Source organism: Enoplosus armatus, chromosome 7 (genome assembly GCF_043641665.1).
Source record: "Enoplosus armatus isolate fEnoArm2 chromosome 7, fEnoArm2.hap1, whole genome shotgun sequence".
In the NCBI taxonomy this organism is placed as follows: domain Eukaryota; kingdom Metazoa; phylum Chordata; class Actinopteri; order Centrarchiformes; family Enoplosidae; genus Enoplosus; species Enoplosus armatus.
This window is the reverse complement of record NC_092186.1, coordinates 25,885,657-25,902,829: the sequence shown is the minus strand read 5'-3', so window position 1 is coordinate 25,902,829 and position 17,173 is coordinate 25,885,657. Positions and strand designations below refer to the sequence as shown.

The window sequence follows — 17,173 nt, the reverse complement described above, 5'->3', positions numbered from 1 at the left end:
ATATCGGCTTCTTGTTCTTGTTTGGTGATAGGGCCGAACTTGTTGAGTGTGTTATTACCGAGTATAAAAAAAAAAGTAAAGACAGAGTTGTAATTATCCTTTAATATAGCATTTGAAGCAGTTCGGCGTATTTGAGGCAGTTGATGTACTTGCACGAGTCTTGCAGCTTTTGGGTTGAATGCACTCCTTGGATGAAAGTGGCAGCTAAATAAATGAAAGTGATGTAATATCACAAAAAAAAAATGTTATCCCATAAACTGCTGATTATTGTCACCATTAATCGATGAGTCTTTTAGTGAGGCATTCAAATAGCTTTTTTTTTTTGTCCTCTTCACTTAGTGTCATAAACGACAAAGAAAAGCAGCAAATCCTCACATTTAAGAAGCCGGAACCAGCAAACGTTTGACATTTGTGCTCGAAATAAATGACAAACAATTTATCGATTATCAAAATATTTGACAGCTGATTTTCTCTTTTTTTTTCGATCGACTGCTCGAGCAATCGCTGCAGCCATCGTCCTATGTAAACAGAAATAGCATATTTGCACGGGCCTATCAAGTGAACAAACCCTGCAGAGGATGGAGGGAAGAGCAAACGTTTGCTCATTGATTTTCACAGCACAGCTCTCCTGCCCTCTAATACAGAAAAATCCTGCCAGTTCCCCCCGCGCTGCTCCCTGACGGGCCTGTCAGCATAAACTGTCAGCCGTGCACTGCCGGTAACTTCCCGCTTCCGTGGCGTAATGGAGAGAGAGAGCAGGCAGAATGTCTGATACATGGCTGCGCGGAGGCAAGACAGAAAGTGTCTCTGAAGCTAGCTCGCTGCTTCCACAGCGTGTGTGTGTGTGTTTGTGTGTGTGTGTGTGTGTGTGTGTGTGTGTGTGTGTTTGCGCCACACTGTGTACAGAAACTGCGCAGTTTCTCCTTTGCTTATGTACACGTGATTGTGGGCTGCAGTCGCTGCTGTTGTCTACTGTTGATTCTATAGGACGTGTCAGGCTATGACACTTATGTGGCTTAATAATGCTTGTTATGCTTTTTATTTAAAGTCTGTCACTTTTGTTTTGTCCTCTTTTCTGGTTCATTGCAGCGAGGCTGGTTATAATAGCCTGCAGGCGCTGGGAAGGGTTCTTTTCAACACTCTGGTGCGGCCTTCTTAATTCCGATTACGACATGATAAGCCATACGTCAAAAACCTCCACCCCCCACAATCTTAATCAAGACGAAGCTTTACATTCTGGTGGACCAATCAGCTTACGCCCCTCGTCAATAGCAGTCTGCCAGCGCAGGCACAGCAAATCCGATATTCAGACCAAGCCTGAGTAGACAGCTATGACTGAGCAGAATAGTAAACGACAACAGTTCAATAAGTCATCACAAAATTCATTTCTGCAATTAACTCAACATGAGTGATGGATGGCACGCGACGACGCGAGGGGCGTCTGTGGGTGGAGTTATCCCCTCGAAGGCGCCCTTTGCGGCCTTTTGTTCGTGTGGTGTTCAGTTACAGTGGACCCTTGCAGCTCGATTCCCGTGGACACCGATTTAGCATCTTTAAGAGTTAAGATATGCATAAGTTCATACTGGACTTACTGTATGTCACCTTCCTGCCCCCCCCCCCCCCCCCCTCCCATAATCTAATACCCACAAACAGTCAGCCTGGAAGAGACTCAGTGATCTTAACTTGGAGAGCTGGATGCAGAGAGACTGCTGCCACTTGTGTTTGTTCTTATAAATAATACATTGTTCTCTCCTGCTCCTTGTTCATGACCCACAAAATTGCCTCCCACACAAAGTATGGTAGCAGTACCCACACGCCGCATGAACGCTGGAAAGGATGGAGGCGAAGAAACAGGGCACTAAACTGATTCTATTTTGCAAATGATTATGTGTATGTGACCCCGGGGAGTTGCAAATCCTAAAACAAGCTGGGTAAAGGCGGTGGGGGGGGGGGTTATAGCATACGAGCCATAAAGTGAGCCTTGGCTGGATGAGAACAAGTGTGTGAGTGCTTGAATACAAATATTTGTGTCCTGAAAGTCTAAAAATTCAGATGATCTTGATCATTATTACATTTAATCTCATTTCTTGGTGTCAGTCGTGGCGACTGGTAAAACTCTATCCCTTTCAGTTCTTGTTCACCGCAACTTCCTGTTGACAGCAAATGCATCCGTCAATCGCAGAAGTGAATCCTACAATCTTAATGCAGTCCCCCTTGTGATTATTTTAATGCCTTTGCAGAGAGGCCTGCTTAATTCAAAATTCTAACACGTAATGTGTAAATTCATACCACCAAGCCAACACAGCCTTGACTCAAACTGTTCAAACTCATAGCTCTTCAGAATTACTCAACGCTGCTAAACAAGGCCGGTCTGCTGTGCTGGCTGTCTGTACGTACACTTATCTCAAATTAATTAAGCACGAATTAATCAAAACATGGGAACTCGTTTTCCTTTTTTCCCCTCTCTATGGCCACTCCAGGGCTCCGTAAAAAAAACTGCTCCAACAGAAAGTCGTGCCGCGTTAGCTGCCACCAGCGCCCGAATTGGACCAAAAAAGGTGCCAGGACCTTAACTCATGGCACGCGTCTTGGATACATTTATATTTATGCGCATATCTTGGTAATATATCCCGCTTCAGATTAATTTTTTTATGCATTTCATTACATACGACATACCTTTCCAGTTTGTACACAAATACAATATTGCATGTATGCTAGAATAAAATCTGTTGGCCTGCAGATTCAATTGGATAATGAGAAGGAACACCAAAGGCTAGTCCATGATGTCTGGGCACAGACTGCGTGGTGCAGTCACATCAAAGGCCACCTTGAAGTACAGTGTGTCAACTCAACTTAAACTGATAAACTTTATCTTCTGGTAAATCAGCATTTCCCCCTTGTAATAATGGTGTATACATAGCATGACAGAACAAACATTGTTGCACTGGCTCAGGCCTGAAAACATGCAGGGCTTCTGTGCTTTGTTGTCATACTTTTTTTTCAAAATTGGATAAAAGCAGATGGAGGGGAATCAAGCGTTGCGCGAGTGTGAAGGATGCGTACCTAGACTCACCGGGAGGTGGCGGTACGCAGTAAGAAGTAAGGGTACTCATGTGGGCAAAAATCAGAAGTGCCATTTCACCACTGATTTGCTTTTGATACCAAACCGATCGTCTACATTTGACGATTATGTGGCGAGTTATGAAGAACCCCTTTCTGATACGATTCCGATGTCGATTTATGGACTTTCATCCTCAGTGACAATTGGATAAGACACTGACATCACTGGGGGAAAAAAAAAACTGAGTTTATGCATTGTGTGTGTGAATGTCTGTGTGTTCTAACTGGGCTTTGGTTCAATCAGGTTCAGAGGCTTTAATAATATGGTTTCTATAAGAATCTGAGAAAATCTCAGCTCTGAGTGAGAAATGAATGATTCTCATTTTCTCCAGAGTGCGGAGTGCTCACACTGGAAGGCAATTGCTGACACAGCCCCCCCCCCCCCCCCCCCCCCGATGAATTCCTATCTGCTAAATTATAGAGGGAAATTACACAGTGTGTTCATTGCAGCCATAAAGAAGCTAGCTCCGATAATGAACCTGTTGATCAGAAACATTGCCCTCTGAGGACCTCCTCCTTTGAGGCATCGCCCTGGCCCCTGCCTGGCCTACATACTAGAGAACTAAACCTAACACCAGCAATGCGTTCTCAAAACCACCGCTGTTAGAGCTGCAAGTGCACCTGCTGTGTGTGTTGGGATAGAAAACACATAGACGCGAAGACGGTGGCTTGCGAAAGTCACGTTTTGCAGTTGCCAGGAAAATGAGTGACGCACTATAAAAAAGATGTGCTCTAAATGATCGACACACGTTGAAATATTGTTCACTTTCAGAAGGACAGATACCCGTACATCAACGTGCTGCAGTACTGCGAGCTTTCTACTTCCTGCATTGCCCCACAAAGTTTAGCTCACGTCTTCTAAACCCCATATTTCATGACCTGTTCTGTGAGCTAACGGTACATTTGGGAGTCGGGTTACTTCACTCGGGGGGGGGGGGGGGGGAAGTAACAGCCACATGCATGCGAAGCAACCGATGACATTTCCATTTCCTGCTCTGCTTCTTGTCTTACACTGTTCAGATTATTCCCTCAACTCAAACGGGGCCCTGGTACTGCACCAATGAGTGCATGTTGTCCCTATGCGCTCCAACATCTTCTTGTATTTTCTTGCTGCTTGAGTGTCGATTGTCCCAACAACCTATGAAGACTTCGGAGTCTTCTGAGTGTGAGCGGTGGATTATATGTCCTTGAGCAGGCAGTTCTGCAACTCTCCGGTGGATCAAAAGACACGTCTCTCAAGTGCGCACAGAGGGATGAAGCACAAATCATCTGACGACTCACACGCTATGTCTGGTAAACTATGCTGTCGTTAATCTGAAAGCACATTTCTTGTAACAGGCAGGCATCTGATTGCTTGATCTTTAACTATATTCTGTACGTAAATCAAAAAAAAAAAAGTATCCTCTAAGGGTTTCCTTGTTTTGAGTGTTCGTCTTGTTTGTTGTTTTCGTTCAATACGACGAGAATGCATTTGCCCGTTCATGTCCAATTTAGATTTACATTTTCCTGTCAGCTGTATATAAAGTCAAACTTATTTCCCTTTGTGACTAAACTAATATAAAATTTCCATTCCCTTAATGTTCCTACTCGACCTTTCACCTTTTCCGCCTTTGCCCCCCTCCCCCCACCAAATTTGATGTTGTGCTCATTACGCATAGCCAGCTTGGTTTAATAGGATTCTCATGGGAGAACCAAAGAACCATCATTGCATTACCCAGGGTCTGGTCAAGCCATGCGGATCATTTTTTAGTCTCCAAACCCAGCCATGACCTCCCACTTCCTGAATCAGAGCTCGTAATTGGAGCTGCATGTAGTCGACCTTGTTAATGTTTCTCCCGTTCACATTGCTGGATGTATGGAATCAGATTTATTGTCAATATTCATCAACCAGAACAAAAAACAAGACTTTTAACCAGAGAGGGCAGTGAAACAGCCTGGTGTTCAAGGTCCCATGTTGTAGAGAGTGAGATGTCCATGTCTTGTCTGATTCTAAAGCAGCTCTGGGTGCTGTAGAAATACTGTGAAAGGATCAAAACGCTCAGTCCACGGAGAAATGAAACACGGCCCGTATTCAGACACTGTGCCTTTAAAAGAGCCGTCAGGACTTCCTGTAAGGTTGTGATGTCAACAACAACACTCAGCCACGCCCCCAGCTGGTCATCTGCTCCAGGCGCAGCACCACCCACCAAGTACAGGGACGCTCATCCACCCGCTCAGTCTGTTATTGTTAGTTATTGGAGCGCTCTGCTCAGGACTACCCTTCAAGTTTGTTCAGTTTGTCTAAAACGGCTTGTTTCAGACAGGGGGGGGGGGGACTGAGGGGCTGCAGAAAGGGCCAGCAGAAGATAAGTAAGGACTTTTTTCAACTGTGACTCATGCAAAGCTGCTCTAGTGGAGTCCCAGAATGAAAACATAGAGCTGAAATGAGCATGATGTGGGACCTTTAAGTTGCGTCTGCGCCCTCTGACGTCTCTGTCAGTTGTTTCCCTGTAGCTTACCACTGAGCTGGTGACAGTCATGTGAGGAATGGGGTTCGTTAAGGGCTGCTCAAAAGAGAAATCTAATAATTTGAATGATTTTTGTGTTACTTCGAATATCGGTGTGATTTTTAATGAGGTTTTTTTGTTTTTTTTCCTTCTGGTTTCACTTCGACTCTCTTATCTGGTGCTCACTGTGCTTCAAATGGCTGACACATTAGAAACATTGTCTAGAGTGTTAATGCTTCCTAGAGCATGCTCTTAAAACCATTAAATGTGAGCATTTACTCCGATATGTAACGTCCATCAGCACTTTACTCCTGTGCTCACGCAGCGTGACTGGTGAAGGTCTCGTGCATTGTGTAACAGCACGATGGGAAAGATTGGGTGACAATAAAAGTCGCCCGTGAATGGGGCTCCTGTGAAGCTGCTCGGATTAACAGCAAGCGTGAGTCTGCTGAACAGTCCAAAGGAATGTTCTGCGGACCTTTCAGATAAAAGAGGTGTGCTTCGGGTTCTTCCAAACACATCTTTGAATCGTCAATGCGCGACGAGGGCGAGGATTAAAAAAAAATGTTCCCGGTGAAGCTGCTGTAATACTGAGTGCTGTATTCCGGTCACATAACAAAGTCCCGTTTAAAAGCTGTCTCTGCAGACTCCAGCAGCAGCTAATGGATCTTACCTGTCTGTGAAAGTGTGCACATGCAGGGCAGAGCTCTGAGCTGGGTGGGTTAATATTAGTACTCACTCTCTGTGTGAGAAGGCAGCACCAGTCTGGCCAGCAGCAGGAGATGAAGAGCTCCCCTGGTGAGAGGCGACAGCCGTCTGAATCTGAGGTCCATGGCCTGACTGTTGGCACACCCTCCTCTGGTCCTGACACTGCTGCTGATTTAGGCTACAACCTCACGCGATCATGGAGTGAGACCTGCCAAAGAGACGAGAGAAGGGATGTTAAAGGTGCAGGTTCTGTATAGCTCAGGGTGTCTGCGTTTCACCCTAGGTCATCAACACAGACTAGTCGCCAATCACTCCGACGTCAACGTTGAGCATCGCGGACGACTTCTGTCGGAAGTGCTGGCTTCAAACTCTGTGTTAGTTTGATGTTGATGGAACCAAATAAAAACGGAGTTAAGACGATATACATTTGATATGAAAATCATATTTATATGTGCGTAACAGGATGCAAGGTCGCATTTCTTTAAATATCTTGTAAGTAGTTGAATATTGCTTGACATGATCTCAGTTTTCTCAATTTGACCTTTCACTTGTTATGTTTGCAACCTGTGTTTATATTTGCAACCTTGTTTGCAAAATGCTTCATCGAGCATGTCTGTGGTTGTGACAGTAAAAAAAAAAAAAAAAAAAAAAGTAATTTTTCAAATCCGATCTGTATGTGTTTTGGGGTGTTTTTGGGTCGAATATGCCGATACAGCGTGTCAAAGTGGAGAAAAAAGAATTGTCAGGCCAAACATTGTTGAATATGAGAAACGTATTACTCAGGACCTCTGCCCAGTTACAGTAAAGTCCAGCGCCCCACACCCATCTCATCTGTGTTGCCAGTTTATTAGGTAATATCGCAGCCTAATACAACAGCCCTGCCATAAATTCTACGCTGGTGAAGTTTATATACTGTTTTTTAGGTGAAACTGCTTCAGAGAGGTGTAGATCCAACATGCACAGCAGCTATACGAATAATGCTGTTGAATTATACTGCGTTATACTGTGAGTGTTTCTAATATTTTGTCCACAATGCAGCTGTGCAAGTACAACCTCCATGAGGTTCAGTCACCACCCCTGTGAACAGAAACTAAAACGCTGAAAACTCCATGAAGGTGGGATTTACTGCAGGACTGTTTTTTTTTTTTTTATTAGACTGCATTTGTTTCGCAAACTTGTACCCAATAAACTGGAATATTGTGATATATTTCCTCGTATATAACAAATATATATATATAAGTTAAACATGTTTTACTGTTGCGGCTGTTGGAGAACACATAACTCGTGCCCCTCTCTATATCTATCTGCTGCACCGGTACACAAAGAGTGGAACCAGGATTTCTGTATTGATGTTCAGGTTATTGATCCTCCGCCAGTGTTCGTTGGGTTGAACTCGGTGAACCTGCAGTTCTGCTTTGCTGGTGGGTTTAATCCCAGTCTAACATACAGTTAATGGCTGTGACATTCCACTGTATGTTAGTATGTTATTGATTTTATTTGCATCTAGATCATTGTGTGCATGTATTATTACAATCTGAATGCAAAACCTGAACTACTAAACCAGCGACACAGACTGGGGCCAGTTGTTGTTTTAGAGGGACCAGTTAAATCTACTTTGAAACTAGGCTGTAACATGTTATTCTGCTAGTCTGTTGCATTTCCTGTTTTATTTTGACATGAACCTCTCTCTCTCTCATTTCAGTTCCAGTCCCTCATGTTCCTCCAGCCCCTGATTATCCACACCTGCATCCACTTGCCTGCCCCTGGTCTTGCCCTCATCCAACCCCATTATAGTTAGTTTACTGCTCGGACTGCTTGGACTTCGCTTAGTTTCTTGGTTTTTCGGGTTTTTGCCTGCTCCCTGCCTGGTTTCCGAGTCTGAGAGGAGAAACAAAGTGTAAAGTAGCCCAATGCAACAAACCACATTCTATTCAATGGGTAAACTTTTATACAAAAAGAAACAATGCACATGTCATAGAAACATGACATGTATTTCTTGGCATACGGGGAACATAGAGACCAAGTACCAAATACATGTACCAAATACATGACTTGGCAACCAGTCTGTCAAATGTCATTAGCAACACTTGGGAAAACAAGCGAACTCTCCCGGCTGTTTCCTTTCAATAGTGTCATTAACCTTCCATTTCTTGTCAGGACGCCACAGGCTTCATAAATAACTGAGCTTCTTTCCCTGCGACCACCGGCAGACTCCAGTCTAATATTGTGTTTGACCACACACACACACACACACACACACACACACACACTGGCTGACATTTACCAGCCGTTAACAACCCAGCTGTTATTTTGGTGTCTGCTCCCAAAAATGCCAATACATGGGTCCCTATAAAGAACGCTTTGACACATAGGAACAGAGGATCGAACCACGAAGCATGCGATATATGGTCAACCCCCTTCCACTGCACCAGCAGTACAGCTGCTAATCATTTCTAATTAGAATTATTTTTTGGTCATTTTGGCCATGACATTGACATTTTAGTGCAAAGGTAACAGGAAACATGGGGGATGACGTGCAACAAACATCCCCAGCCCCCGAACCGCTGGACATTGTGCTTAAATGGTAAGTGTCTTTGACTTCGAGGCTATGGGGACACCCCAACAGAATTTACAAACTTAAAAATATGACTTAACAATACCGGCCCTGTCTTTCTATATTGAATTTGCCTTTGATACAGCCACTGAAACTGCAGTGAAATGTGTGCAATGTTGCATGTGTGATGTCAACAGATCATTTTCACTGTCCAATCTCTAGACCAGTGGTTCCCAACCTTTTTCTTAAGGGACCCCTATTTTACCAGATATATATATATATATATATACACTGACGACACCACCCTATTTTACCAGATATATACACTGACGACACCTGCATAAAATTACAAAAAAGAGGAAAAGGTAGCCTACTTCTTTTGAAATATCTTTATGTATATTTCATGACATTCATTGCATAAAAAAAAATAATAACAGCGCAGAACAATTAAGTGTACATTTCACCTAAATGGTGAAGTTAATACCTGCGGGAAGTTTGTGTAAAACTAGAAACTTGTATCTAATTCTGAACGGACTATTTCCTGTGGATATTGCGATACATCACGACGACGTTTCCTTACATTTTCAGGAACACAATTCTATGTCCGTGTTATGATTCTCTTTTCATTTCACTTGTCATGCACACGTTTTAACAGGCCGCTTCTCTCCTGTTAACATAGGCGGCGAAAATAAAAAGCAAGAGGTTCCGCTTACGCGCGTGCTCACACAGGATGTGTGGCCCCCGGGCCGGAACGTTGTTTCCACATGCGGTTACTGAAGTGCATGCGCCTTGAACACGAGCACAGCCCGGTCTTTAACGACTTCACTGATTGCACATCAAGGCAGAGTTACGTGCCAAGGTAGAACGCTGCGAATCCGGGGATCAGAGCGTTACGACGCCACTCCCTTCTGCCTCAGCACACACATGCTAATTACAGAGAGAGAGAGAGAGAGAGAGAGCGGTGGTCAGGCTGTACTTTCCCCCTGATTTTCCTCCTTTTTGTTTTTTGTTTTTTTCAAGTGAAACCCGGAGCAACACGAATCCCATCAGCGTGGCCTCTCATGCAGACGCACACAGAGCCGACAGCTCGGAACCAGACACATTCATCCAGTTTACCTGCCTTTCAGCGTTACTGCATGTTAAATCTGCTCGACAGCTTAAAAAAAAAACTTTATTTTGTCGGGACAGATTTCAAAGAAGAGACACATGCACAATTCATGAAAGCTTTGGATGTTTCCACGCAGTGCGACTGAAAAACCCACTTTCAGCGTTCATTCTGGAAAGTGAACAAATGCAGAAAGGGTGCTGAGAAAGTTTGGGGGACCGCTTCGTACGTCTTTGACGTGTCATTAGGTGTGCCGTGACAGGAAGGCAGGGATGAGACTGAGTGCTTGGATTTCCACAGTCTTCCTGGATCATCAGCATTTCTTACCATCACTGTTGTAGAGACGGCTGCAAAAACAACACTTTCATGTGCGCACCTCCGTCTCGCAAATCACAACACATCCGTTCCTGCAGCGCCTCAAACTTTTTAACTCATCACACCGTGGGATTCGTGAAAGTTACATTCAGTCTGGCTCGGTGACTTTTTTACGCCACAGCCCTGCAAGTGTTTTAGTATATCTGTAATATTTTTTTTTTGGTTTATCTTTTTTAAAATCTAAGGTCTTAAGGTTCAGCTGCAAAGGGGCCGACTCTCTGCCGGTCAAACAGAGACAGAACCGCCACAGCAGGGGCCAGAAAACCAGGCTCATAGCCCGTCTCGCTCTGGCTCCTCCATGACTTGTTATGCGAACGTCAGCTGATCGACCTACTGAAGTGCAGCTAGTTTACACATACATGACTGGAAAAAAGAGGAAGGTCCCTGCCTCGAGGTTTCGTCCATTACAGCCCGTGTATGTTTGTAGCAAAACAGCGATGGTGTGCACAGGGGCCCAGCGTTATCATTTGCTACGTGCTTTAACAAACTTTCTGTCTTTTTTTAAAGAAATGTAGCTGTTAACACCCAGCAGGTAGCACTTACTACAAAGTCACAGCTGAATTTCATCAGGAGACATGCATTGAAAACATGAACGGATGCATCGAATATCAAAGAGACGCAGACAGTGTGCTGCATTTAACATATTTTCCAGTCACCTGTCCAAAACTTTTAATAACCATATATTGTTTTGCTTTCATTTACAATGTCACTTCTTTTGCAGAGTCCAACAAAGCCAGAATCAGCTGATTCTGCAGCGGCCGTCACCTCTCAGACCCAGCAGACACTTGTTGAAGCTCGGGATGAGGCGGCTCCCCCTGGGAGGAAGCGCACCCCAAAGGGCCACTCTCTCCCTCGCTTACCTCCCGGCGATCCCTGGAGATACAGAGCTGCATTGAGGAGCCGGGATGGGGAGCCGGCAGGCTGTCATTTATGCATTCGAACACTCCCTTTGGCAGCGTGTGCGGCGGGCACCGTCTTCCAATGTGCTTAATGACATCTAACTACAGCCTTGGCAGCTATAGTATGCTACTGCCATATGCTAACTGGGACACATGTCACCGTCATTTCAGAGACATTAGACACACTTAGACTTAATCTGTGTGGACAGCAGACACACACACAAACACACACACACACACACACACACTGGCTAGGTCCCTCACACGGTCACTCTTCATGGAGTTACTATTGTAAATGTTAAAGTTTGCTATCCCCCCTTAAGTATCCCCCTTTAAGATATAATCAGTAAGACTTTTCGGTAATATTATAATATAAGGGATACACAAACCAAAATCTTGAAGAAAGAGCTATGAATGCCAAAAGCAACCAAAGACCTTTTAATTGTTTAAATGTTTACTGTCTTTTCAATGGATGTGATTGCATTTCCTATCCGTGTTTTGTGTAAAATGAGGAATTAGAATCAAGAAGAAGAAAAGAAACTCTTGAGAGAGAGGTCCTGCTTTCACACCTCGGCTCACCTGGCCGATCACAAGTCTGTTTTTCGGAAGGTTTGGATTGTTGGAAACGTCAAGAGAGGGAGTGGTCGTTAACAAAAATGGCGGCCAGGTCGTTGGAAGTCCATCTGTCCGCCTTCCAGGACAACAAGAACATGCCGGGTACATTATTAAAGGTTCTGCAGCACTTGCATCTTCCAGAGAAACCATATATTTTTGCTGTGCACATGGAGTTGCAGCAGAAACTTGTATCTTGCAGTCTACATTTTTAAAGCGGCTGTAAGCAAATATGTTTAACAATGTGAAAGGGGGTCCCGAGTAGCGATCTGCAGCCGCCCTGCTGCTTTACGGAGCTTTATAGTGAGTTTCAGCTCATTGTTTGACCTGTTTGGCCTGCGGCTTCACCGTTTTGGCTCGCTGCTCAGCACCAAACAGCGGACAGACACAGTTTAGAGACTAGCTGGTGAACATAGCGGAGCATTTAGCAGCTAAAGAGACCAAAGGACCAAAAACAGAGAATATTGGTCATGTATTGGTTCAATATTGGCTGCCCCCGAGTGGCCAAAACAAAAAAAAAAGGCTCAGTTTGGCTACAGATACAGTAACAGAGTGACACCAGAAGGGCCCCATACATGTGCCCTATTAAAGCTCAACTACTCGGCCAAAGGGGAAAAACCTGTTTGTTACTGTGGGACTGAGGTAATAAAAGCAAAGCCTCGCAGCTAAGTAGTCTGAGTTATTAAATAACACAAATTCATTATTACTCATAAGCGTCCCGCCACATCCCTCTAGCTGCAGGGCACCAGGCTAAGACGTCCGAAATAATTCAGAGCGATATGGTACAATAGCAGTGAGACGATACAGTGCTGCTGAGTGATTTTAAATTCCAGATGACACTGGCAGGAGTGCTGAGTTAGGGAATAGCACCAGGCAGACCTAATGATTATATCATTGATTCATCTGCTTAGGATTTTTTTTGTTGTTGCAATTGATGAATTAGTTGTTCAGGCTATATAATGTCCAAAAATACCCAAGGTGATGTCTTTGTTTGTCTGAGGCTGGGCTGCTCTTCCTTCCAGGGAAGGCACGTCCTGTTCATGACCTCTCCATTACCACTGTGGTCCAGGTTCCTGTCGTCTCACTCATTCCTACTGGGACTCATCCAATTCTTTGCGGCTCATTCAGAACGCAGCATCTCGGCTGGTCTTCAACCTACCCCGAGTTCTGCCACACCACCCCGGCGGCTCGAAATCCGATTCAAGACACCGGTACTTGCCTACCGTGCTGTGAATGGCTCAGGCCCATCCTACATCCAGGACATGGTCAAACCATACACCCCAGCCCGTCCACTACGATCTGCTACTGCCAGTCGGCTCAACAAAATCACGACTGTTTGCTATCCTGGATCCACGTCACAGACTGAAAACACCACCATCCATTAAAGCGCAAAGTCGTTTTCTACAGTTTAAGGGACAAATTTGAACCAGTTGAGCCTGAACTAAAGGTACAGATACAGACAGCGCACTGACTGGGGGCGCCTGGATAACCTCATAACCTCGTCACAGTACAAGCAACAGATTGTCTTGATATTGTTATCGTGGGGTACATCATTGTTTTTTGTTTTTGTTTTTTGAAGGAAGAAATTGTAGAGGCACAAAAGTAGCATGGTAGCAAAAAAAGTCTACTACAATATACATGTAAAAGTTCCAAAAACAAGCTTTTGTGTTCTGTAGAAACTGATACTGTGATAGCTGTGCATAACAGAATCCACAGTGGATAATGGGATTTAAAAAATGTGAACTAATAATGTATTAGCTATATATACTTCATACAAATGTTGAGCACATATACACACTATACCTTTTTGTGTATAATATAATAACATTTACTGTGGTCCAGTACTGCAGAGATCTGGGTCCAGTTCAGAAGGCACTGTTTGTGGGTGGGAAGCCAGTGAGGAATAATATCATGTCGTCCTGTTGAAATTTTTTATCACAAATGTACCCATGAAACCGTTGATCCTTTTGTTTTTGGCTTGTTACAACAATTAATAATTGTAATGATTAATCATTGTACTTGTACTGGCATTGAACGTTTTTTTTTATTAATTTCACTTATTTTACAAATGTAATAACACACATTACATGATTTTTTTTTTGGGGGGGGGGGGGCGGGGGGGTCATTTCAGGCCAGCAGAAACACACAGTGAACGGAACATTGACACATCACCTTCCATCCGATGCACACGCCCACACATCACGAGAAATCAATAACCAGTCCATACCGCCAATACCTGATATTCACCATGAGGGAAGTCAAGTCATGGGCCAGACAGCTAACCAATGAGCTGACACTCTGCTGACAGTTCTCTGTAGGTCTGTCACTACACCAGAGACCCCCCCCCTTTCGCCCCGTCACATGTTTGATACACATAGTTATCATGAAAATATCAGTTATATAAATCCACTTGAAGTGCTCCTGCTTGAAGTGTTGAGGGTTAACTGTGTGCGAGACAGCGTGACCACGTTATCTACATGCACTGCGTGTTGTAACTGCTTTTACAAGTCTCCAGACTCCTGAGTGTCTGGACTGCAAAAAAAGGGAGACCAATAAATGCCGTGGGCCGCCGTATTGATTACGATTACAGGCAGGTCATATCATCAGGCTGTCTGTCAGGTTTTTGACAATTCCACTAATTAAGAGGCTCGTTATCGATCGAAGCTGGTATGCCATATTTGCATAGGATCCAGCAGGGCACGTTACCAAAAGCTGTGTTTTTGTTCTGCTTCCAGTTGTCAGCCTCTTAAGTCTCGTTGATTGTTATTGACGTGATTTGATTTTAAAATATAGAAACATTTCATTTGAATGGTGCAATTAGATTATATTTAGGTAGAATTGAGTTTTAACTCGAAAAATCCTGTAAGAAATTGCATTTTGTACAATGACAATTTGAATTAATGACAATTGGATAACAGCAATGCAACTCCTTAGATGATATGAATCACGAGTCAGTGGCGAAAAGGAAACCTATCATTATGGTCCATGTTTCATTCTGCCACCTCTCAGTGAATGTTCATTTTGGACTCTTTTGAGGACTCCACAGAGGGGCCTGGAACCCACCCTGGGAGCCACATAAGACAGCCCAGCTGGTGAGATCTTACAAGAAATGTGGGGGCTCTACCCTCATTCATCCGCGGAGTCGGATACCAGGTCAAGAACCACGATCAAGTTCAAATCAGAAACCGCTAAACTACATGACTTCTGTGATACCCTTTTCCAATATGAAGTTCTGAATCCAGAAGCCAAGCCCACAGGCTGCGATGAAATGCCTCTCGGAGTTCATCTCCACAGAAACCATCAAAAGGACAAAAGGAGGAGAGAGTGTGCAACAGAGAAGCGACCTTGTCTGTGTTGTTTTGAAAAGCTACGAGACTCTAAAGACAGCAGTTGAAGAAAATGTCAGAAGAAATGTCCAGGATGTATTAAGATAAAATAATGACTAATAATTAAATAATAACACCATTTCCATCCCTTGGTGGGTTGGTCCGCAAACAGTATTATCAGCTGTATATGCAAATCCTGATAACACAAGATGTTGACCGGGTGTTGGTATGACGGCCCCGCACCAATGTTGAAAGCTCTTGCAAACACTAACAATAAATTCAGTCATTTGAAAAGTAATTTATCAAGCAAACACACAAACACCCGTTCCGAGATTTGCCGCTTTTCTCGCCATATAAATGATACAAATAAACTCTTGGTGAGACAACAAGGCTTACAGCCGCGCTAACCGCTCCGTCGGACTGTGCTGAGGCGCCGCTGTGCTTTGAGCTAAATGCTAACGCCAGAGCAGATGTCACGTTTATTATGGTCACCGTCTTGGTTTAGGTCGTTAGCACGATAGCGTGCGATAAACAGCACTGAATCCAAAGCGCATCTGAGGCTGCGTTCACTGAACGTGCTCATATTTTTGGTGAGCGGTGAACTGAACGTATCCGTTGGCGACTAGTGAACGCGATTGCCGTTAACTCACGGTTTAGTATCTTTGTACCTTTACCTTTACCTTTTTTTTCACTTTCTGCGTAATATGATGCATAAGTGGCAAAACTCACATTGTTTTTTTCAAAGTAATCTTGATTCTATAGTAGTATACAGTCATTCTTTTTTAGTTTGGGAAGTGGGCAGTGGCAATGATCGGGGGCTGGGGGGCGGATGGGTAGGAGGAGGTTCGCAGGAGGGTCGACGCACCTGAGGGTATTTTGAGCGCGAGTGTTGACCTGCCATGCTGCGTGCAGGTAAACATGTGTTTAAACACCACAGTGAAGCTGAGACACCGACGGAGAAGCTGGCGGGAGGCAGCTGTCAGGCGCATGGAGGAAAAGAAGGATACTGGAGACTGTCCCGAACAGACATAACTGACCGACAGTGACACTATCTTGTCACACATTGGTTTATGACTAAATACCTTGCAAGTATTGGGAAAGAAAGTGCTGGATGTTTTTTTCTTTCTTTAGGTCTCTAAAGCGTGCATTAACTCGCCACACTTCATCGATGAATCCAAAACAAAAATAATCGATTTGATCTACAACTACACGGTTCCAGGCTTTAAAGTTCAGCGTCATAATACATTTTTACGGACCCCAGGGCGCGGGTCACAGTCCAGACACACTGTTTCGTGGCCGGTCTAAAAAAAAAATGGATGGAAATAAATTAGGATTTTAACCCTTTCATCCATAGTGATCACTACAGTGGACAGCTATTCAAAAGCTTTGTTTTCTTGTATATGCATGGGTTTTAATGGTATAGCTGAACATCAACCACCACAGTGGACGCTAGTGCGTCATCCCATACACTGCCACCCACTGGCCAGCTGCTGTAAGTGCAACACAAATGTCTCAAAACCAAGATGGCCAACGGAAGGCCAGGAACGCTGAGCAGCTCTGGAACACCTTGCCAATCCTTCTATAGTAGGAGACCCTTGCAGGTAAATACAATTTGGTAACATCAAGTAACAACTAAGGAGTAATACAATTGTTAACATTTCCATTTTATTCATTGGTGTGTTAAATACATATTTCTTCAGTTGAAAAATCAAACGCATGCTGTCCACCCGAGTGGACATGTGAAGAACTTTGAAAAATGAACGTTTGAAAAAGTAAAAAAAAAACTTTCATTCCTAAAGAGAAATAAAAACATGACTGAGGCTGTCATACTTCATGCATGAAAGGGTTAAAATAATATTCCGGGGACCACCAACATAAAATTTAACAATATCTATCAATATCTATCTCATCACAGAAGCCACGTCTAATTAAAAATGCGGGCCACATGAAGTGTTTTCACTGCGTCAGTATCCAACGCGCCCGTTCAT

General features: G+C 43.9%; 1 protein-coding gene across 1 annotated transcript in view; it reads right to left on the bottom strand.

The window, feature by feature from the left end:
- The window catches only part of ptprfa (protein tyrosine phosphatase receptor type Fa), a 221,827-nt gene that overhangs the window by 190,343 nt on the left and 14,311 nt on the right, over positions 1-17,173 (bottom strand). The window contains exon 2 of the mRNA XM_070909026.1: positions 6,346-6,522. Coding sequence (XP_070765127.1) covers positions 6,346-6,439 — 94 coding nt within the window. The 5' untranslated portion in view covers positions 6,440-6,522. The remainder of the gene's footprint in view (positions 1-6,345; positions 6,523-17,173) is intronic.